Below are 21,899 nucleotides of genomic sequence, written 5' to 3' on the forward strand. Positions count from 1 at the left end.
GATTATTTTTCTTAAATTAAGGAGTCATTCGAAAATCGCAATATTTTACAAGGTCAATATTTCAAATCGTGTGATACCTCTCTTAAGGAGAAACATCTATCTTATAACTTGTTTGTGATTATGATACCATGGTAACGGGATAGAGTTTACCTGGGAACTATGTATAGCGTCCACAGTACCGACTAGGAATGGATTTATTTTTTTATAAAATAAAATACATTAAAGTTCATTAAAACGTGTCTATTAAATTTATTTATAAACTTAAAAGGACTGTACGCAAATATATCTTTATTAAAACGATTATTCGATTTATTCCTAAATTTGATGAAAATTATTCGAATAAATTTTTATTCAAATGATTATTCGAATAAAAATTGATTAGTTATCTTCTCATAGGCTATCAATTCTTTATACTTATATCTAGTGACTTTGGTCACATCATTGCAGTAACGCCATCTAGCGTTTCGGTTGTCGAAAATCAGACAAGCATTTTGATGTTAAAGAGGATAGTATGAACCATATACCCTTCAAGCAACACGAAACATTGTCACCGGCTATACTAAATAATCAAATTGGTTTGATATAAGGTACATAGTATGTGAATATTATTACTAAACGAATAGTTAGTACTAGCCACATATAAAAAGTAATGTAATTCCGTTATCATTGGCTTGTGAAGCCGAAGTGGGAAAATGTTTTGTATTTAATACGAAACCTGTTTGGAACTTGGAAAACATTTGTGCCGCCGCCATGTCTTCTTCTTCCAAGTAATTATTTTCTAAACAATGTATTCTCTATTATAGTTTTTTCAGATATTAGAAAGGAATATGATAATTTAAATACAATAGAACCTCCATAAAATTTAAGTTAAATTTATGTCACTTACATGTATTGTATTAATAGAATAAAACGCAATTTTATTTCAGGACAAGTAACAAAACGAGATATCCACGACAGACATTTAAGGCTAATAAGGGATTTGTTCCTTTGCATATGAAGCATAAGCTTGAAAAATTGAAAGAAATTAAACAGGCAATGCATACATTATGTGATGATTCCAGTTCTACCGAAGACCCACAGACTTCTGGTAAACCTAGTTCTGTAAATTCCTGTATGGTTAATCTAAAAGATTTGCAGAAGAAAACAAGAGAAAATGCCAAATTAAGTGAAACAAAGTCAAAGTACAGTAGCGATAGTGGTAGTAGCAGCTCAATACAATATGTTTCAAAGTCAAAGAAAAGAAAACTATGTAAGTCAGTTGATCACAACGTAGTTCAAAAGTTACAGAACAGAGAAATAACCCAAAATATTTGGAAGTTTAAGAAAGGAAATAAGTCTAAATTATCTGATGAGAATGTAGTAAAAAAATTACAAAACAGAACAAAGTTTTTGTCATCGGCAGTTAGCAAGGATAGTGAGAGTGACAGTGACAAACAGAAGATATCAGATAAAAAGCATTTAAAGCTTAATAAACATAGAAATAAAACAGTTCGAAATGATCTAAAGAAACAAAGAAACAAAAACGATGAATCAGAATGTAGTGAATCAGAAATTGAGATATTTCAAAAGCAAACTGAGGAAAGGGAAAAAAAGCATGTTACTTCAAAGCCTATACAACGGAGTTTTATTAGCTCGTATAAAGATGAAGTTGTTTCTAGTTCTGAGGAAGAATTTCAAAAGTCAACATTTTCTCCTCTTAATTCTAGTTTCACAAAGAAATTATTTCAAATCAAAGAAGGTCATGCACAATCCACTAAGTCAAATTCGTCATCTACAAATCAAACAGAAGGTAAAACTGAGATCAGTAAAGAAAAAAGTTTGTATTTCAAATCTCATGTTATTAAAATTTTAAATAAATTTAAAGAAGTCTGTTCTGAATATGAGCTATATATGGAGCATGTAAAATGGAAACATTTTAAAAAAGATTTAATATATCAAGAATCTGCAAATAATTTAATACTTAAATCAAAAAATGTAATTAACAAACTTAAAATGGAACTTGATGCACAAGAAAAGGACTTAACAAGTTTCTATGAAGAATGGAATAAAAACTGCAATTTAAAAGATACAAATCTTGAGTATAGTTCCTTAAGTGATCCAGCAGACTCTGAAGAAAAATCTGATTCTGCAAAGAATAAATCTTCACAGGAAGAAAACTCAGTTTCATTATGTGATAGTGAAGATATATTTTCTACAAGTGAAACAAAATTTGTAGAAGGAGCTGTTGACAAAAATAAGGAAACAGAAGTCTTGATACCTGTTGAAGCATCAAAAAAGTCAGTGGCTAATAATGAAAATATGTTATTCTCAAGAGATAATCAGGTTGCTTCTCCCATTTTGGGCAGTAACAAAAAAAAGGGAATATCTGATGAATTGAATGTAAAAAGTAAGTCAAATACACTTGACATGCATAAAGAAACTTCTAAGAAAGACCAGGAACATGAAAATGAACATAACATAAATGATTCTATTCAAGATATATTTGAAACAACAACTGAGAATATTGAAGCTGATGATATTCTAAAACAAAAGGAAAATGAACTTGAGAAAGAAGATAGTTTAAAGTCAGAAAAAGATGTTGATAAAGCACTAACTACAGACACTGACTTTAGTAATGACAAAACTTTATTAAAATTCAAAGAATCAAATGTGAAACTTGATAATAGACACTCAGATATAAATAAAGTAACAGAATCTATGCCCAAATCTCTTTCTTTGCAAGAAACATTAGCATCGAACACAGGTAACAATGAATCAATTGTAACAGTTAAGATTGTAGAAGGTGAAAAAAATGGTTCAGATAAATTCAGTGATGAAGAACAAGCCAAGAAAGCATTGTTGGAATCAGATTCAGAAACATTTCTAAATGAAGAATCCCTGTCTGAAAAATCCAATGAAGTTTCTACAGAGAGTTTGAAAAATACATCACAATGTGAAAAAATAAAATCTAACAGAAAGAATGAAGTGAATGAAATGAAGAACAATTCCATTCATGAAGACAGTACACTGGATGAACAGAATGCAATTTTTGATGTGGAAATTTCTGCTAAAGATGCTCTTCTTGACACAAATTCAAATGACTGTCCAAGTCCTTCTTGTTCAAAAAAAAAATCAGATAAAATACACAAATCTGGTGTTAACAGTGAAAATATACATGCAAAAGCAACACTACTATTTTCATCAAATAGTGAAAGTTCAAACTCTGACAATGATATTAGTTTGCAACTTGCAAAAGTAGATTTTTCTTTGAATGAACAGGAGGAAGAGAAGGAAGAGAATTCTTTGCAACATGAAAATATATCAAACTTTGACACTAGTGTTAGTGAAATGGGAAAGAAACGACAAACTATTTCACATAAAACATATGATTTAGAATCTGATAAAAAATTGAAAATGCATTGTCATGTTGTTATTGAAAAGTTACCGGAAGAAACTCTAAAGAAGTACGCGGATGCATTGTATAAGTCACGACAAAATTTGGATGCTAAAGAAATTAAAAGGTATAAACTACATGAATATACCTCTAAAGTTTTTATTTTTTTCTATTGTAAATTTAACATTAATTTTAAAACACATGGTAACTTTGCAAAGTATATATAATTAATAAAATATTTAGTATGTTTTGTTAATTTTGGTAACTGAGTTTTTTAAGTATTTTTCAAATTTATAATTACTGCTCTACTATCTTTGCATAATTTTATAAGAAATGTTTAAAATAACTATCAATTCAAATTATTTTTAATAAATACATTTTTTTAATTGTCTTTTAATAAGTCTCGTATAATTTTTTGCAGTCTCATTAATTTGGACAGACTTAAAAGAGACTGCAAAAAGAAAAATATCTCAATGAGAAATTGCTTGTTCGCAAAAAAGACTAAAACAGGAAAAGAAGCAGGAGACACTCTTTTGGATCATTTGGAAAAAGTGGAAAATGGAGAATTCATTGACAATCCTGCAGAAGATTCTGGCTCGGAAAGCATCGAAAATCTAATTACAAAAACCCAAACTACTTTCCTAACTACTGAAGAGCTAATGAAGGAAGCAGATATGGCTACAAAGAATATTCTTTTAAATTCTTCTGATTCTGACATGGGTAAGTATTTAAACTAATTACTCTTTAATACTAACTTTATTTGGATTTAAAGACAAATTATATTCACCAATATTATGTTTTGTGTAAAATTATAAGCTCAAATTAAGACATGATTTATTTTAATTTAAAAGAACGAAATAACACATCAGAAAATAACAATAGTGAAGAAGAAGTTAAAATTAAAACAAAGGATGATACGAAGTGTGACACAAAGGATGATACAAAGGATGATACAAAGGATGATACAAAGGAATTGTCAGAAGAAACGAAGAATAAGAGTTCATCCAGTAATGAGGTAAGAATGAGTGTAATAAAATTTTAATGTAATTTGAAAGAATCATATGGTTCGTATAAAAAATGTTGACTTTTGTTTTAATTTTATTAGAATAATGAGGATAAACAAGAGAAAAGTAAATGGAGACAAAACAAAATATTGACGATGAAGTTCTCGGATTCGGATTCGGATTCTGATGTTGCACAGGCAAAGTGGGAGAAAAAACAACAAAAATTACGAGAAAAAGCGGAAGAAAGTCATACGTGGGTTATTTAGCATGGTTCATAGTTAAATTAATAACGTATTGAATAAACTATAAAATGTTTTTAAATAGAGAATCTTCGGATTACAAGAACGAAATTGTTAAACGCAAAAGAAGAAATCGTTATAAAATTATGGATTCTGATGCGGACATAGAGTTATTGAATTCTAATTCAGATTCTGTTAACTCTGTAGTATTGGAAGATGAAAAATCTTCAGATACTGATTCTACGATAGGAAAGGAACAAAAGAAGACTCGAAAACGTAAGTCACGTAAATCTTCTGATACGGATTCGTCACTTGCAGGAAAGAGGTAGGTTTTTTATTTGAATCATTTCATGTCAAATCAAACACTTTTTAAAATAAGATTTTGAATTTGGTTAAAATTTGTATATGTTATAAACTTTAGCAATATTTAAACAAAAGCAATATTCAAAGGATTTTTCAAAATTTTGAAAATTTTTAATTTTATAGTTTGAAGAATAGTGCCAACTATTGTTGTTGCTGTTATTCAAACAATGAAAAATCAACCATTTTCAAAATTTAAAAAAGTGTTTTAAACATATTTAAATATCACTAAAGACTATAAATATGTTTATATTCAAAACGTTATTGCATAAAGTGTTTAATTTGGTATAAAATGATCTTATTACTTAAGAAACGGAGAATTTGAGAATGGAATTTTCTATGGATATTTTCTTTGAATCTTTTTTTTATTCGCAAATTTGTACTAATAATACACCTTTACATATTTAGACCAAAAGTAAAGAGGAAACGTATTAAAAATATGGAAACTGATAGTGACAGTTCTGATAGTGATGAAAATCTAAACTCTCAAGGAACACCTGGCAAAAAAGGTCGTAAAAATATAAGGAAAGTACTAAAAGATAAACACATTGCAGATGATACAAAACAAGCTGCAAAGGAAGAGGAAGAAAGACTTAAACGTATTGCGGAGCGACAAAAATTAGTACGTACTTGTAATAGCCACGCAATCCAGTGTTGTAAGAATCTATAAAAATGATTATCACATTTTAATTTTTTGTCTAATGTAGTATAATGAGATGTATGAAGCAAGGTTGGCTGGTGAAGAAAGAGTAGAAAAATTGGTATTAGATTTTAATCCTGAAACAAAAGAAGAACTAGTAAGTGTTCACAAGGATTTGGTGAAGCGTTTGAAACCTCATCAAGCTGAAGGAATAAAATTTATGTGGGATGCCTGTTTTGAATCCCTTGAAAGGATAAAATCTTCTTCTGGATCTGGATGTATAATTGCACATTGTATGGGACTTGGAAAAACTCTTCAAGTAATTGCTCTAATACATACTCTTTTGGTGCATGAAAAAATTGGTGTCAATACCGTTATGGTTGTTTGTCCATTGAGTACAGTACTTAATTGGCACAACGAATTTAACTTATGGTTAAAGGACATCGATAATGGAGACATCGAAGTTTATGAATTGACTAAGTATGTAATTTTTTGGTATTGACTCATATATAATTTGTAATTAGTATACATTCATGTATTCATTGTATAGCGAACAAATATACAGTAAAGTTCAAATTAAATACTTAATATAATCAATGAAAAAATAATCATAAGTTTTGTTTAAAAATTTGTTAAGATACAAGAAAAATATAGAGCGAAAATCCCAACTAGCATGTTGGCAAAAGACTGGTGGCGTACTTCTTATTGGTTACGAGATGTTTAGAAATCTCAGCGGTACTAATAATAAAATGCGAAAAACTATGAAAGAAGAAGTTTTACGATGTTTGATAGATCCTGGTCCAGATGTGATAGTTTGTGACGAGGGTCACTTATTGAAAAATGAAGATAGTGTTCTTAGTAAATCTATAAAGCGTATTAAAACGTTACGAAGAATTATACTTACGGGAACGCCACTTCAAAACAATTTAATAGAATGTAAATATTTACTAACCTTTAATAATACGTATCTGCACAATTAGAGGATGTCTGATATTAGTGTATTCAAATATTTTTAATGCTTATTTTGCAGATCATTGTATGGTGCAATTTATAAAACCAAATCTTTTAGGAACGAGGAAGGAATTTTTAAACAGATTTGCAAATCCAATAACCAATGGCCAATTTGATGATTCTACTGAAAGTGATGTTAAACTAATGAAAAAACGTGCTTATGTTTTACACAAAATGTTACAAGGAAGTGTACAGAGATTTGATTACTCTGTCTTAATGCCCTTTTTACCACCAAAACAAGAATATGTCATTTTTGTGAATCTAACAGATGTACAAATTAAAATGTATCAACACTATCTGGATAACTTTGCAAGGTATACAAGAAAAATTCATCCATGTGAAGCATTTGTACTTTAAGGAATTACGTACACTTGGGATGGCTAAAAATAGGGACTAGCTCGAGAATTTTTTTCACTTGTACTTTTTATTTTCTTGAACGATTATTGATAGCATTGTGAAGTATACACTTTCAACAACAGTTTTTAAAAATTGCATTAGAAAGTTTCTGATCAATAGATTATTCTATAAACACTAGTTTTTTTAATTAATCCATAGTTGTACTAGTGCTCACTTCTCCTTCTTTCACTTGGTGTCTATTGGTGTCTGGGTGTCTTCACAATTGAAGTACAACTGAGTGAAATATATTCTAACTGCGAAACATGTAGACCTAAACTTTTCCAAGTCTGTACTACATATAATCTTTCTCTGTCATAAAACAATTAAAAAAATCAACCAGTTATAAAAGACTGTAACTCCATTATTTTTAATAATTTTTCGATAAAATTTTTTAAACTTACCGAAATGTATGTAATTCCTTAATAAAACTAAATAAAGTAAATTTATGAATATTATTTATGAATTTATGAATACTATTTTTTTTTAGGCGACTGCGTTCGGCTGGTGGATCTCTTTTTGCAGATTTTCAAGTATTACAGAGAATATGGACGCATCCCGTAGTTTTACAGTTAAATGCAATGAAAATGGAAAAGCTAAATGAAAAGAAATGTACTTCAAGTGATTCTGAAGGTTCTTTAAGGGATTTTATTGATGATAACTCTAACTCTCGCTTTGAGAGTAGTACAACCAGTTCTAGTGAAGATGATGATGTTCAAAGTATTGAATCCAATGATACATCAAAGAATAGGAGAAATACAAGAAATAATAACATAGGTATGATTTTAATTTCTTTTAAAAATAGTGCTAATTATAAATTGTGTGATGAATAAATTATTATTATGTTTAGATGTTGATGTAGTTCCAAAATCAGAAGAAACTGAAAAAAAGGAAGAGGAATGGTGGTTACAGTTTATTCAGCCCGAACATTTCGAAGATATGAGAATTTCTGCTAAATTGACGCTTCTCTTTGGTATATTAAAGGAGTGTGAACAAATAGGCGATAAAGTGTATGTCCTTCATATGTTATGTTAACAGCTTTTGACTATTTTTGATTCCCAAATCTATTAGTAACTTCAAAAAATATTTTTTAGGTTGGTATTTTCACAGTCTTTATATTCATTAACTTTAATTGAGCAGTTTCTAGAAAAAATTGATAATAAAACACAGCAAGGTTCAAGTTCGGAATTCATTGATGGACACTTTGACAGTTGGTCAATAGGTTTAGATTATTTTCGATTGGATGGTCAAAGTTCTGCTGAGAATAGAAACAAATGGTGTAGAATATTTAATAAACCATCGAACACAAGGGCAAGATTATTTTTAATATCGACACGAGCAGGTGGATTGGGAATCAATTTAACCGCTGCCAATCGCGTTATTATATTTGATGCAAGTTGGAATCCTTCCCACGATGTCCAAAGTATATTTCGTGTATACAGGTATGATTCATCAGATCGCTGAAGAAATGTTTCATAGTTATTTTTTAAAATGTATATGGTTTATAGGTTTGGTCAGAAAAAACCGTGCTATATTTATCGGTTTTTGGCAGCGGGAACAATGGAAGAAAAAATATATAATCGACAAGTGACAAAGTTGTCGCTTTCCTGCAGAGTTGTTGACGAACAACAAATAGAACGTCATTATAGCAATAATGATTTAAGTGAATTGTATAAGTTTGAACCGAATACGACCGGAGAAAAGCCAACTTTGAATTTACCAAAAGATAGGTTACTAGCGGAAATATTTTTGAAATATAAAGATTACGTGGAGAACTATCATGAACACGATTCTCTTTTAGAAAATAAGGTAAAAACTGAGGATATTTAAAATATTTTTTTCAATTCATTTACTTGAAATTTTGCAAACAAACTGTAAATCTATTCAACTTGCTCTTTAATGTTATAATTATAAAGATGTCTAATAAAGTTTACTTATTAAAGTAAAGTAATTTTATACAGGCTGAGGAAGAATTAGACGAAGAAGAGAGAAAGCAAGCTTGGTTAGAGTATGAGGAAGAGAAAAAAGGAAAACCAATATCATACATGTATCCAACAGTGGCATCTATTTCAAATAATGCATTTTTAAATCATTATAACTTACCAACATCAGTAAACCTTGGCACAGATTATGAAAATCTTCAAGAACTCATTCGAAAAGATGTAAATATATTATTATTGTTTATTATATTACTTTGTTTTTTTTTTTAATTTTTTACCGATTTAAATAAACAATATAATGTGAAATTGTTCTTATGAAATAATAGACATATTTTTCGCATAAATTTTTCTTAAAGATAAATTAAATATATTTTATACTTCTTTTCAAATTAAATATACTTTTTTCGCAATTAATATGTTATTGTAATTGTTTACATTTCAGTATCCCAATGCGACACCAGAGTATCAACAAATGATGACAACTCGAGTATTGACAGATATGTATAGTTACTGGGAGCGACAGACTTTTCACAATTCTTCTGTAAATCAATTAACTGATCAGGTATTTTGATTTATAAAAATTATTATTAGATTGGAATTTAATTAAAATTTTATACATAGCAGACTGCAGCTGTAATGCAACCCCAAATAAGAACACAGGTACCGAATTTGGCACGAATGCCATATGCACGAAATCTTAATATGAACATAAATGGTCAAACAAGAGACGAGCTTCCGCTTACAAATAAAAATAATGATGCAAAATCTAGAGGAGTTGATGATGATGTTGTAGAGGTAACATTCACACATTAATAATCAATTACTCAAATTGTTAAATTTCAATATTTGATTATGCTTATTTTAATATAAACAGTATAAATATAATATTAGACAAATTTATTTATAAGGTATTTACAAAAGAAAGAGTTAAAGTTTATTAAAATTGTCTAAATTTGTAACAATTACAAAAATGCTTTATAATTTCAGATTACTTCAACTTCACTTACTGTTAGTAAGAAAAACAAGACACAAGAAGAGTGAACAGCGTGAAAACATGAATGTTAGTAGATTTAGATAATCGTAATAGTAATTCTACATTATTCTACATACCATGAAAACTGAAAAATTAAACTATCTCTATTCGATTTTTTATCTAGATCATTTTTTTAACCAGTATTTATCTCTGGACAGTAGTAATTTTTTTAACATATATTCAGTAGTATCAGTATTAATGTAATATAATGTTATTATTGGTATATTAACAATCTTTGTTGAATAAAACTTTATGCCCATATTTGGTATATGCATTTTAATAAATATTGTATTTACAAGTTATAATTCTAAGTGTGCAAATATTTGATATATTATCACAGCGGCTAGAAGACATTTTTATATCGCCATAGATTGATGTTAACAATATACTAAAGAAATTGAGAAGTAATTTAAAAGTTCAACTTTTCAGGTAAAGCATTTCTCCACCCATATTGTAGTAAAACTTTCAATTCCTTTTTTATGTTTGCATATTTCTGGAAAGTTGCAAAATTTCGAATTTCAGTCTCGTCAGTCTCGTGATCATATAATTCCTCTGCAATAACATTATTCCAATCTGGTGCTTTTGTTTCAGGTTTAAACGGTAGCCAAGCCGTATAACGATATCTATTTGATCTCAGAGTATATCCCATGATTTTGATCTGTTTCAAACGTGGTTCGTCGCTATTTGGATTTATTGAAGGTTCAACACTCGGTCTTGGATACTGTCCAAAGGCCGCTTTTTTCCATGGTAGGGTCTGTAAAATGATAAACATAAACATCGAAGATTCGAATTTTTAGTGCACTATTTATAATATGGTATCTGATTGCTTAAATACACATCACTATGCAAGATTAAGGTCAATGAACATTGAGTCTTAATTACTATTACCTCTTCATTTAAAGCAGCTTTCACAAGTGGCACAAGAGAAATTCCTTCACTACAGATGGTTTCTGCACGAAGAAAATTCTTTTCATTTAAACAAATAGGTATTGAAATGTTTGCCAAATCTGCGATGGTTGGAAAAATATCAACTAATTCCACTATTGAATCTATAATTATTTGTTTTTTAAGTAAATTATGGATGTTACATTGTTGTTGCGAACGTTTTAACTTTCTCTTAAAGTACATAAAATATTGTTTTTTCAGAGAATTGTTTTTTTTAAGATTTTTCATATCCAGTGTAAGTCCTGGAACTGATATTATTAGGGGTACTCTTAGAGTAATGTCAAAATTACTGTATTTTGCCCATACTGCACGTTCTCCTAATGACCATCCTGTTTAAGTATTAATTTAAAAGATTTTGATTAATAATATAATAGATTATTGATTAATAATTTAAAAGCTTTGGAAAAATTTAGAATATACTCTCATTTTTAAATCCTGTTCAAAATCTCTTGTCTTACCATGATCAGACATCAATATTATAGTAGTATTTTGTCGAAATGACAAAAATTCCAAATGATTTATTAGTTTACCAATTAAATCATCAACATAAGTTACAGCTGCATAATATGATTGTATAATTAATTTGCCAAAATATCCTAGAAATTAAGAAAGAATAGAAATGTAATGCTTTTAATTGTTATATATATTTGAACTGTACTTGGTATTTTTTCCCATGGAAATTTAAGATTCAAAGCTTCAATGTCCTTTCTTTTCCTCAAATCTATCCACGGATTATAAGCAATACTACTAATATTCTGTGGCCATTCATACGGTTTAGGTACCTCAAATTTATGCAGTGGATGATATTCTGTAAAATACTTTTGATAAGTATGATTTTCAAACATTTAAAAATTTTTATATTGTATTATCATGATTGTCATAAATAATAATAAAAGTAAAATTTACTTAGATATTTTTTAGGATATTTAAAAGGTATGTGTGGTTTTTGAAAACCAACTGCTAAAAAAAAAGGATTGGGATTTTTCACTTGATATTGTATAAAACGTTTAGCTTCCTTCAATATTTCTATGTCTGGCAATGTTTTATTTGGCATTGATGAAATTTTGACCGGACATACCTAAAAATAAGTTTCAAATTTTTTCAAGTAGAATTTAAATAAATATTGAAGAGTTTTTCATTATTTAGCAAAGTAATTGTTAAATATTACAAGATTTTCTGTTGGTAGTAATCGCACATTTGTTTGGCAAACTGGAGCATTCTTATATCTTTCTGTATATGGATGAAAAGGTATTTCTGTCCATGAATAAGGGCTATCATCAGAATTATTTGAACTAATTCCTGTGAAAAATTTATTGAGATGTAATATAGTCATAGTAATATAAAGTAAGAACTAGAGACCTGGATGAAAAACTTTTCCTATAGACTTGGTAATATATCCATTATTTTTAAGATGTTGAGGTAATGTTGTAAAATTCCCAATATCTCTTCGCCAATAACTATAAAAATCATAAAGTTGTAGTGTATCTGGTCTTCTACTTGTTAAAAACGAATTTCTACTTGGTGCACATAAAGCTTGCTAAAATCATTTATTACGTTATACCATTTAAAAAAATTTTTTTTCGTTATTTTTTTAAAGTTCATTTTATGTGTTTATATATAAAATATTATAATATTTTAACATTTTGATATAACTATATTCAAAAAGTATTCAATTTGTCGCTAACCTGAGCAAATGCTTGCGAAAAAATGACACCCTGTTCTGCTAATCTGTTTATATTTGGTGTATAAGCTTTTGTGTCGCCGTAACATTCTAAAGCTGTTCTTAAATCATCGATAATTATTAAAAGAAAATTTTGTCTTTGCGCTACAGACCAAGAAATTAAAACCATAAAATATAACTTGAAAAACATCATTAATGATACAACTGGTATGATTACGGTTATATGAAAAATTTCTTTCGTTTGGATTTAATAAATAGAATCGAACAATATATCTTGAGTAATTGAATTCCATGTTTAAGAAATTTTGAATATCTTTTATATCTTGAAAATATTTGATGAATAAATATGCAATAGATGGTATTTTGAATGACATTACTAAACTTTTATCATCATACTATTTAAAAAAAATGTATTACTTTTATTATCTTGGGGACAAAAATGACGTTTGTGAAAATATTATCTTTGCATCTCATTTACTGTAAAAAATCATTTAATTTTTGTTTTGGATATTTTTTTTTATATCATTAATGGAAAAAGGTATAATTAGTTTTGCATTTTATGGATCACCTTGAGTATAGTTTAATTAAAAAATTTACACAAATTATTTTTAACTCACTATTGCACTTTATTTCTCAACGTACAGACATACAAATAAAAATGCTGTGTAATACTTACAATTCTACGATATCTAGTACAGTAACTACAATGACATGTGTAATATAAATTACATCAAAATGATACAATAATATAAAATAGTAAAAATCAGTATGGAAAGTTAAGAGTTTTATATAACATGCGCACAAATTACTGCAGCAAGTCCTTTCTTTTCTTTGCACTTTATTCTTAAGTTTGCCAAACCAGGCCCGTCAATCTACGAAATTGCATTTTAACTTTGCATTTATGCTTGCATTCATTGAGTGTTTGAACAAGACTTTGCTTCCCCAAATTGTCTGAGTTGCTTCTCACATTTTTTAAATATTTGAAAGCCATTTTTGAATTCAAATAAGCTCAATGAAATATTCTATTAGATATAATATATTCTTAAAAACATGGAAACATACTTAAATTGTTTTTTCAAAAAACTAATATTTTTTTATTATTACTTAAAATGTTAATAAGGATTGAAGTACAGACTCTGTTAAATTCTGTAAATATAAAATACAAAAAGAAATTGAATACTATTTCACATATTCACAGTTAAAAAGTGTTATTTCTTTTATTATGTAATGTTATTAGTTTTTTGAATAGATAAATGTCATAGAAAAACAACTCAGACAGTCTTTAAATTTTATTTCTCTAGTTCGCATTTTTATTATTCAAAGTTAGAATCATAAGAATGCGAGTATTTAACAAGGGCCATTGCATTCAAAATATTAATAAAAGCGTAATAAAGAGTGACTAGTTAAAGAGATAAAGAATAAAAAGGAATTGAATAGCTTATAAAGAGGAAGGAACAACAATTCGTTTCATAAGTCAAATACACATGGCCCTGGTAAAATACTCTGGTTTATACTGCTACAATTATTTATCATCGTGGTTAAAGACACTAGTTTATCTCGAATCAATCTCGAGTTTCCTTTTTAACGATTGACGATAATCTTTGTTCATCGGTATTTTTCGTACAATCATTTACATTAATATTATGCTTTGCCTTAAAGTCAGTCTTAAAGTTTACTTGCGGGCTGGTAGCATCATCTTTGAATATTTCAGTGTAATGAAAACTACTCCCATTTCCAGTCTTTGTATTTGTGCTAGCATTGTTGCCAGAACCATTCGAGTGCACTTCACTGAAGTGTTTATATAGCATTACTGTTGTATTGAACTCTGTTTCACATCCTGGAATTTTGCATCTGAAACATGTCCTCTTTTAAACATGTACCAAAATAAACAGTTTTATAGTATCAAATTTAGTAATGTTTACAATTAATGATATAATAGAGGATAGCAGTTATTATCTTTTTAATATTAATTATAAAATATGAAACTTAAACATATGGTCATTTGACTTACCGAAATACTTCATTATTTTTAGTTCCTTGTACTACTGGCAGTTTTGAATTAGCATGATTGTCCTGGTAATGTTTCCATAAACCAGTTACATTGCTTACTTGTGCTCCACAGCCAGGAATCTTGCACCTAATTAGATAATAATAATAGGTCAATCGATTTTTTAATCAAATTGAAAACAACCACAATTACCTCAAAGTGAAAAGATATATTACAAATTAGAATTTTAATTTATAGAAGATAAACTTTAAAAGATATTAGAAATACTATAAAGTCTAATTATTCCTTTTTGCATAGGTTAAAAATACATATTGTAAATACTTGCACTTACAAGAAAAAACTGACCGTTGAAGCTTTCCCTTGTTTTAGTTTAACTATTGATTTGCTAGAATTTGAACTAATTGTATTGGCTAATAATTTATGACTGTCTTGATGATGACGATAATGGGATATGTATTTATATTTTCTCCCACAGCCATTGGTGGCACATTTGTAAATTTCTTGCTTGTATCTAGACATACGTTGTTTCTTTGGAGTATACTCTTCGTCGTCTGAACAATTACTATTTGTTTCCATCGTATTTTCTTCACTTTTTGAAGTATCCCGATCGAGATCACTTCTAAAGATTCTTTCAAGATTGTCCAATTCTATTCTGTGTTCTTGATTTCTTGAATTCATATTACACATCTCATTTTTTGAATTCTTTGTAATGGTAATATCCCCATTTACATAGACTACTTTACTTTTTTCTTGGGAATGTTCTACTTGCAGTTCTGAACATTTGTTCGTATTACCTTCATACTTAGATAGAAAATTCTCTGTACTTAGGATTAGATTTTCAGTTATAGGAAATCCACCAGTTTCTTTTAAGGATTCACTGGTTGAAGAATAATCTTCCTTGTTTGAGTTATCATTTGGAGTACTCCGATCATGAGTGATCTCCTTTTCTTGTTGTTGTATATTGTCATTTCTAAGAATACTTTGTTCATTATTATCATCGTACTGATGTCCCTTTATTGCAAAAGATTCATTTGTTCTTTTTTCATAGCAATCTTCAGTACTTTGTACAACTTCTTCATCCATTGCATTTTCAAGGTCTTCAAAACATATTACTTCAGGTTCAGTTGGCAGTGTTGGTGGTTGTCTGTGGCAGCTTTCGATATGTTCTTCTAGATTACTACTGGTTGTATGTAAAGATCCACAATTAGTGTACGGACATATAAATACATTTGTTTCATTATTATGCCATTCTTGATAATGACGCCACATACTTCCAGGATCGGACAATTCCTCTCCACATCCTGGTTCCCGACAGCTAGATAAACCAGAAAAATTCCAATTATCATTAAGATCATACTTTTGAAGCAATTGCGTTATTGTAAATATCTAATGATATATGTACAAATTATATAATTAAAGGTATTTTAACCTTAGTTCTAAATTAACAATTATCTTCTGATGTATTCTAAAACAAAAGTTAACTTACATAAATCTAATTTTTAAAGCTTCAAGAGCCTCATGTGTTTTATATTCATCTTGATTGGTGAATATTTTGCCACAACCTCGTTGTTTGCAAGTATATATTTCCTGAAAAATATAATTCATTGTTCAAACAAATTCATTGTCAAAACAAATTCATTAACCAGAAACATAAGTAAATAAAGAAGAAAAGGAATGTGATAACTTGGCAAAGGTGGATAAACGCCGTGCGATTTGTTTTGAGTTAGGGGTCATTGAACCCGTTAAATGGCTCCGGCGGTTTTACCTTTTTTGGGGCGATTTCCTCAATGGTACGATTCCTTGATACAAATCTAATGACGCTGACTTCGGTAGGCCTGTCCGTGCAGGTGTCCGTACCCTGGCCCATCCTGGCCAGTATTTGAGGGAAACAGCTAATGACGACGCGTTTCGTAGCTCACATAACCTGCACTCACCGACGGCAATTCGGTAGGGAATTTTTCCTACACCTTGAATGAAAGCCCCGAATGCACGATCATTTCCACGAACGGGATGCTTTGTCGGGCTACTTACCAACAAAGTGCGCTCCCGTTCGCGCCGAAATATCTTTCCTCTAGCACCTCACATTCTACCGTCGTCAATAATATCAATCACTTGTTGTCATTCAGTGCACGGGTTACTGTCGTTTTTCTGTCCACCATTAATGCAGGTTGCATGACAACCCATTATTGAGAACCACTGTTAGAAGATGCACTCTTGGAATTGAACGTATCGCCGGATTTCCATCGATTTCAATTGATGTCCTGATATCAACGTCGACAATACATTTATCGTTTTAAATATTTACTGCAAGGTGCTGGTTTGCTTTTAAAATTTTCATATTCTATAAAAAGCTTCTAAACCTCAATCATTTTGGAACTGTAACAAAAATGTTTTCCCTAGATGAACTTGACGATTTGATTCGATGCTTGTTAGGCGCGTGCGCGACTACAGGAATATTCGAGTTTAGCGAACATTCTACGAGATACGCTGGAGATACGAATTAAAGGTCAAATGATCAAGTTTTAATGGAACGGTATTAATAATGGCGACACTTTCAAAAGTTTTCTATTCCTTTTGTAAAAAAAATTGTTTTACACGATCTTGTTCCTTTTCTACATATCTGTACGTATTTTTAATTTTTTTCATCGGCAGACAAATATCAGTAAGGACTGTCACAGTGCCGCTAAATAGAAAAAATTAATAAGTTGTCAAAAATTTGATTCTACACAACATATACTTCAAAGAAAGAAATTTATTATCACCACTACACGTTTTCTTCTTTTCTTTTTACATTTATTAGAAAACGAATTATAATCGATTTTATTGAAATACTTTATATTTGACATCACGAAGAAAATTAAGTCAATCAACTACGAATGACTTTTTTAAATTTAATCGATTTTTCCGTGTTCACGTAATAATAAGGTAACTTAAGATTTTTGATTCTCGTTCGAAAATAAGTTTAAAAACACCGAGTAAGATTTTTTTATAATAGACATTGTTTTCGAAACAGTCAGTTCTGAAAATTCATTATCGATCCAATATGATGTTTTTATTTAAATAGTAACATTCTTTTCATTAGTCATACGTGCACTCAATATGCAATATCGTACACTTAATATACAAATTCAAATTTCCTGAAAACAAGGTTTCATACGAAAAAACTTTATCTAATATTTTCGACTTTTTCTGAACAAGAAATCGCTTCTTTCGTAAGAACATCAGAAATGATATGACGCCCTGTATAATGTGTTAATGTGTCAACTGTCATTACGTGGACGTCAACCGGGTCACTGTCAGCAAGGATGTGACCAGGTACGTTAGTATCGATTTACCCTGTTGCCTGGTTTGTTGTGTCGTTAGATTTTATCTATCAATTTAGAATCATCTTTGTTGGATGTAGTGTAGAAATACGAATGTAGCTTTGATTATCATTAAAGGATGCATATATCCCGCGCTTTACTTATTGCAATAGTCATCTGTTCGCAACAATGCACACATTACGTTGACAGTCAAGGTATGCAATAACTTAAGTTCGATTTTTGAATACGAATTATTTTCAACGGCCACCTTCTATCAGAAATTGTTACTAACGAATAAATTAAAATTAGATAATTAGATTACTTTTTGCTTGTAATAGTTATATTAGTTGTGGAATTCTGATATATTCTCATGATTAAAAGACGCACGGATAAAGATAGTTCCCCGTGGATCGTTACAAATTGTTTTCTTCGAAACGATCAGAGATAACGATACAATTTTTTTTAATTTATAATATGTTTTCTCCTACTTTTTTATATTTTTAGATAATTTAGCAAGCAAGACGAATAATGAGCCAGGAACTTCGATACCGTCACATGTAACAGTAACATCCTGGAATGTGAGTTTCGTTATATAAAAATAATTTTGAGAAACATGAGGTATTCTTTTTTTAAATTAATATTGTAATAATACAGTATGGATTGCATGCTAAAAGCTACGATTATTTAAATTAGAATATGTAAACTATTAAAGCTGGAAAATAGTAGATACACTTGTCGTATCTTTATTTACCGATTGAGATGGAATAAAATATATTTTTCTTGCAGGATATGCCATTCTCGGGAATCGCGCAGAAAAATGGAAAATGGATCGGTGAAGGATACGCGTTTTATATCTTCGATTTGATCAGCTTGAAGTTGAATTTCACGTATACTATTATCCCGCCAAATGAGCATATTCTCGGCGATGAGAATAACGGTGTTCTTGGTTTACTTCACAAAAAGGTAACAGATTCAGTCAAAAATCACACGAATTGAACGGAAAAATTATGAAGGTAGTCTGATAAAAAATTGATTACATTTAAGCAGAAGGTGGACATGGCTGTCGCGTTTCTTCCAGTGTTACCGGAAATGCGGCAATACTGCGCGTTCAGCACTGCCCTGGACGAAATGAGATTAACAGCCGTGATGAAAAGACCTCACGAATCAGCTACTGGCTCAGGTCTTCTTGCACCGTTCGAAAGAACTGTTTGGATATTGGTTCTAGTATCTTTGATCTTTGTAGGACCGGTTATTTATCTATTCGCCAATATCAGGTATCCAGAACTAATTGAAAAATAAATTAAAAAATGCATTGATTTTCTCGTTTGAAAATTCCTTATCAGCTTTTAATATCTTAAAACGTTTCACTGGAAGTTAACAGAGAACTTTCAAACTTATGAATCAAATGCACCTAGAATTATTTTTATCTTCTATTAAATAGTTAATAATGATTATGATTTTATCTCTTCATGTAGAGCAAAATTATGGCACGATCCGGAATCTGAAAGATTCAGTTTGACCTCTTGTTTTTGGTTCGTTTATAGTTCTCTTTTAAAACAGGGAACGAACATTGTTGCTACAACAGGTAAAATATATTTCGGACGTTAATAGGTATACACGATTGAAGCTTTTGAATCTAATTTGCTCGCATGATGTCTCTTATCAAATTCTAGATTCGACACGAATGCTTTTCGCTACTTGGTGGATTTTTATATTGATATTGACATCTTTCTATACGGCAAACTTGACGGCGTTCCTTACAAAGCCTCAATTTACTCTATCTATTAGTTCTCTGCAGGACATCGTTCACAAAGGCTACAGTTGGGTCACTTACAAGGGGCGTACAGTTGATTTTCTTCTTTCCCAAGTAAGATACCAGGCAATATCTTTACTTGAATGTTGCTTTATATCTGTCCAGCATATATATTAGTAAAAAAAATTTGAAACAAAAATAACAACTTGAAAGTTTTGTATGAGACTTTGTTTAATTTGTTACCGTTTTTAGAATAATTACAACGACTTAAGTTTGTTAAATATGAGCAAACGGCAAGGTAAAGGTGTCTTCAAATATTACGAGCCATCGAGGACCATTTTAAATTCCGTGAGCACGAGTATGTATTGGGTACTAATCGATAAAATGGAATGAAAGTTCAATGTTAATAAATGACACTGAATACGTATGACGTTAATAATATGAGGACTGTTTACTTAAAATCTAACATTGCTAAAAATTTATATTTATTACTTCAAAATATTTTTTAAATGTCCTAATATTTATTAATGCTGTGCATAACTTGTTTAAATTATTAACATGAATGGACTGATGTTTTACTTTGTTTCCTTTATCTACTTATAGGAAGACTTTTCCTAGCAGAAGCACATTATCTTCAAACTTTGATATTCCAAGATTACGTGAACAAAACTCGCAAACATTTGGTTCATAGCATGCGTTGCACTTATGTTATAATGCCAGGAAGCATTTTAATAACAAATCGTGCGTTCGGTTTTCCTCATGGTTCGATCATTCAGAAGCATATTAATAAAATGTAAGTTTTTGGTACTATTTTACTTCTCAATTTTGATTAAATTTCAATATTAATATTAGTGGCTGACTTCGTACGGTGATACATAATTGAAAATCGAACTCAATTCTGACTATTGTCACTCTCAAACCACGAATTCAATAAATGCTTGGAAGCTACTCAAATTCGACAAATAAAGTTTCAGTTACAATTGAAACCTTTATTCAATGCAACAGTTCATTTTTTATCGAGGAAAGTTAAAATAACATAAATGCAGATATATTTTTAATTAACTATTGCTTTCAAATTTTTATTTATCGTTCTCAAAATGTTAGTAACAAAAAAATGGTTATCAAGATTTAAATGCCTTTAATTTTTGAACTAATGAGTAAATATTGTTATTCCAATATTTGTTTTCTTTGTAGATATATCGGAAAGTGCGATCGGTCTGGCACTAACAAAAGCACTCTTAATTGAAAATGAACAATTATATAGTTATACCATTCTAACGCTAAATCATCCATTTAATAATTTGTTTTCTAATAATAGGTTGCTTAGACTTGTACAAACAGGTATTATACAGCATAAGCAAGAAGAGGACCTCCCATTAGCAGAAATTTGTCCAGTTGATCTTCGTTCAACTGAGAGGCAACTCCGGAACACCGACCTTCTTCTAACGTACAAGGTCGTCGTTGCAGGATACGCAATCGCCTCAATTATTTTTCTATTTGAAATAATTTACGCATTAGTCTTGTATCGAGTAAAAAATAATAAGCAAAGACATACGCGCAATTCTCTTTCTTCAAAAACAAAATCACGGAAGCTGTCAGTTGACAATTTTCCGCTTAAAAAACGGATAAATTTCTTAAAGGGAGATCCGTTAGATATTTATCAGGACGCTGAAAATGTTTTGATGCAAAGAAAACAACAATTTATCAATGGAAGAAGTTACTATATCGTCACAGACAGATATGGCAATCGAAGATTAATTCCGATTAGAACTCCATCTGCTTTTCTATTTCAATATACGGCATAATTTAACTTAATATTCATATTGATAATAAGAATCTACTATTATATGATATCTAAATATTAACATATAATTATACTACATACTCTCTTATGTGTAATGTTAATTATTTATTAATTATTAATTATTAGAAATAGAAAAATACATTTTATAAAAATGTGTTAGTTTTCCATAATTTTACTCCATAATTTTTTGAGATTCCCGGTCTGTAAAAGTTAATCGTGATCTTTTACGCTTGCGCAAAAGTCTCAAGTAGCTGCATAAAATAATGCGGTAAACGATGTATAAATTCTTATTCTTTCTCTTATTAATGATCGGTTGTTTGCAAGTTAAACAAATAAATATAATATATTTATGTATTAAATAAAGGAGTTTTTATCAAAATTGATATCAACATTTTTATTTAGGGAATGTAATT

At 29.7% G+C, this 21,899-nt stretch overlaps 4 protein-coding genes across 14 annotated transcripts; 2 read left to right on the forward strand and 2 right to left on the reverse strand.

Annotated features, from left to right (window-relative positions):
* The first annotated feature begins 531 nt into the window (after nucleotides 1-531).
* Nucleotides 532-11,418, forward strand: LOC143155308 (uncharacterized). Of its 4 annotated transcripts, XM_076327895.1 has the most exons (19): nucleotides 532-767; nucleotides 927-3,500; nucleotides 3,795-4,093; nucleotides 4,225-4,388; nucleotides 4,479-4,630; nucleotides 4,702-4,941; nucleotides 5,385-5,598; nucleotides 5,684-6,096; nucleotides 6,254-6,552; nucleotides 6,647-6,941; nucleotides 7,511-7,797; nucleotides 7,871-8,030; nucleotides 8,115-8,462; nucleotides 8,529-8,829; nucleotides 8,982-9,182; nucleotides 9,403-9,522; nucleotides 9,582-9,755; nucleotides 9,948-10,020; nucleotides 10,585-11,418. In XM_076327895.1, the coding sequence occupies exons 1-18, from the start codon at nucleotides 751-753 to the stop codon at nucleotides 9,999-10,001; spliced, it is 6,312 nt and encodes a 2,103-aa protein (XP_076184010.1). In that variant the 5' UTR covers nucleotides 532-750; the 3' UTR covers nucleotides 10,002-10,020; nucleotides 10,585-11,418. The 4 variants fall into 4 exon arrangements, with proteins under 4 accessions (XP_076184010.1, XP_076184009.1, XP_076184011.1 ...); XM_076327894.1 differs by lacking the exon at nucleotides 10,585-11,418 and having other exon boundaries at nucleotides 9,948-10,254; XM_076327896.1 differs by lacking the exon at nucleotides 10,585-11,418 and having other exon boundaries at nucleotides 9,585-9,755; nucleotides 9,948-10,254.
* Ids (iduronate 2-sulfatase) lies at nucleotides 10,221-12,818 on the reverse strand. Of its 3 annotated transcripts, none has more exons than XM_076327904.1 (8): nucleotides 12,624-12,818; nucleotides 12,298-12,475; nucleotides 12,107-12,237; nucleotides 11,845-12,016; nucleotides 11,597-11,746; nucleotides 11,397-11,534; nucleotides 10,882-11,267; nucleotides 10,221-10,747 (listed from the first exon to the last, which is right to left on the reverse strand). In XM_076327904.1, exons 1-8 carry the CDS (start codon nucleotides 12,810-12,812, stop codon nucleotides 10,403-10,405), a joined length of 1,689 nt encoding a protein of 562 aa, XP_076184019.1. In that variant the 5' UTR covers nucleotides 12,813-12,818; the 3' UTR covers nucleotides 10,221-10,402. The 3 variants fall into 3 exon arrangements, with proteins under 3 accessions (XP_076184019.1, XP_076184017.1, XP_076184018.1); XM_076327902.1 differs by lacking the exon at nucleotides 12,624-12,818 and adding an exon at nucleotides 12,500-12,547 and having other exon boundaries at nucleotides 10,222-10,747; nucleotides 12,298-12,395; XM_076327903.1 differs by having other exon boundaries at nucleotides 10,222-10,747; nucleotides 12,107-12,395; nucleotides 12,624-12,717.
* A 1,075-nt stretch (nucleotides 12,819-13,893) lies between these two features.
* Nucleotides 13,894-16,981, reverse strand: LOC143143235 (uncharacterized). 2 transcript variants are annotated; one of them, XM_076304277.1, is made up of 6 exons: nucleotides 16,659-16,981; nucleotides 16,393-16,594; nucleotides 16,114-16,214; nucleotides 14,959-15,942; nucleotides 14,631-14,756; nucleotides 13,894-14,470 (listed from the first exon to the last, which is right to left on the reverse strand). In XM_076304277.1, exons 2-6 carry the CDS (start codon nucleotides 16,492-16,494, stop codon nucleotides 14,182-14,184), a joined length of 1,602 nt encoding a protein of 533 aa, XP_076160392.1. In that variant the 5' UTR covers nucleotides 16,495-16,594; nucleotides 16,659-16,981; the 3' UTR covers nucleotides 13,894-14,181. The 2 variants fall into 2 exon arrangements, with proteins under 2 accessions (XP_076160392.1, XP_076160393.1); XM_076304278.1 differs by having other exon boundaries at nucleotides 16,393-16,981.
* A 223-nt stretch (nucleotides 16,982-17,204) lies between these two features.
* On the forward strand, nucleotides 17,205-21,678 carry Ir76b (Ionotropic receptor 76b). 5 transcript variants are annotated; one of them, XM_076304275.1, is made up of 10 exons: nucleotides 17,436-17,552; nucleotides 17,826-17,942; nucleotides 18,434-18,507; nucleotides 18,716-18,892; nucleotides 18,974-19,203; nucleotides 19,405-19,514; nucleotides 19,603-19,796; nucleotides 19,935-20,040; nucleotides 20,286-20,475; nucleotides 21,001-21,677. In XM_076304275.1, the coding sequence occupies exons 4-10, from the start codon at nucleotides 18,719-18,721 to the stop codon at nucleotides 21,485-21,487; spliced, it is 1,491 nt and encodes a 496-aa protein (XP_076160390.1). In that variant the 5' UTR covers nucleotides 17,436-17,552; nucleotides 17,826-17,942; nucleotides 18,434-18,507; nucleotides 18,716-18,718; the 3' UTR covers nucleotides 21,488-21,677. The 5 variants fall into 5 exon arrangements, with proteins under 5 accessions (XP_076160391.1, XP_076160390.1, XP_076160388.1 ...); XM_076304276.1 differs by lacking the exons at nucleotides 17,436-17,552; nucleotides 17,826-17,942 and adding an exon at nucleotides 17,205-17,249; XM_076304273.1 differs by lacking the exon at nucleotides 17,436-17,552 and having other exon boundaries at nucleotides 17,772-17,942.
* The last annotated feature ends 221 nt before the right edge of the window (nucleotides 21,679-21,899 follow it).

This window comes from Ptiloglossa arizonensis, chromosome 2 (genome assembly GCF_051014685.1).
Source record: "Ptiloglossa arizonensis isolate GNS036 chromosome 2, iyPtiAriz1_principal, whole genome shotgun sequence".
Lineage (NCBI taxonomy): Eukaryota > Metazoa > Arthropoda > Insecta > Hymenoptera > Colletidae > Ptiloglossa > Ptiloglossa arizonensis.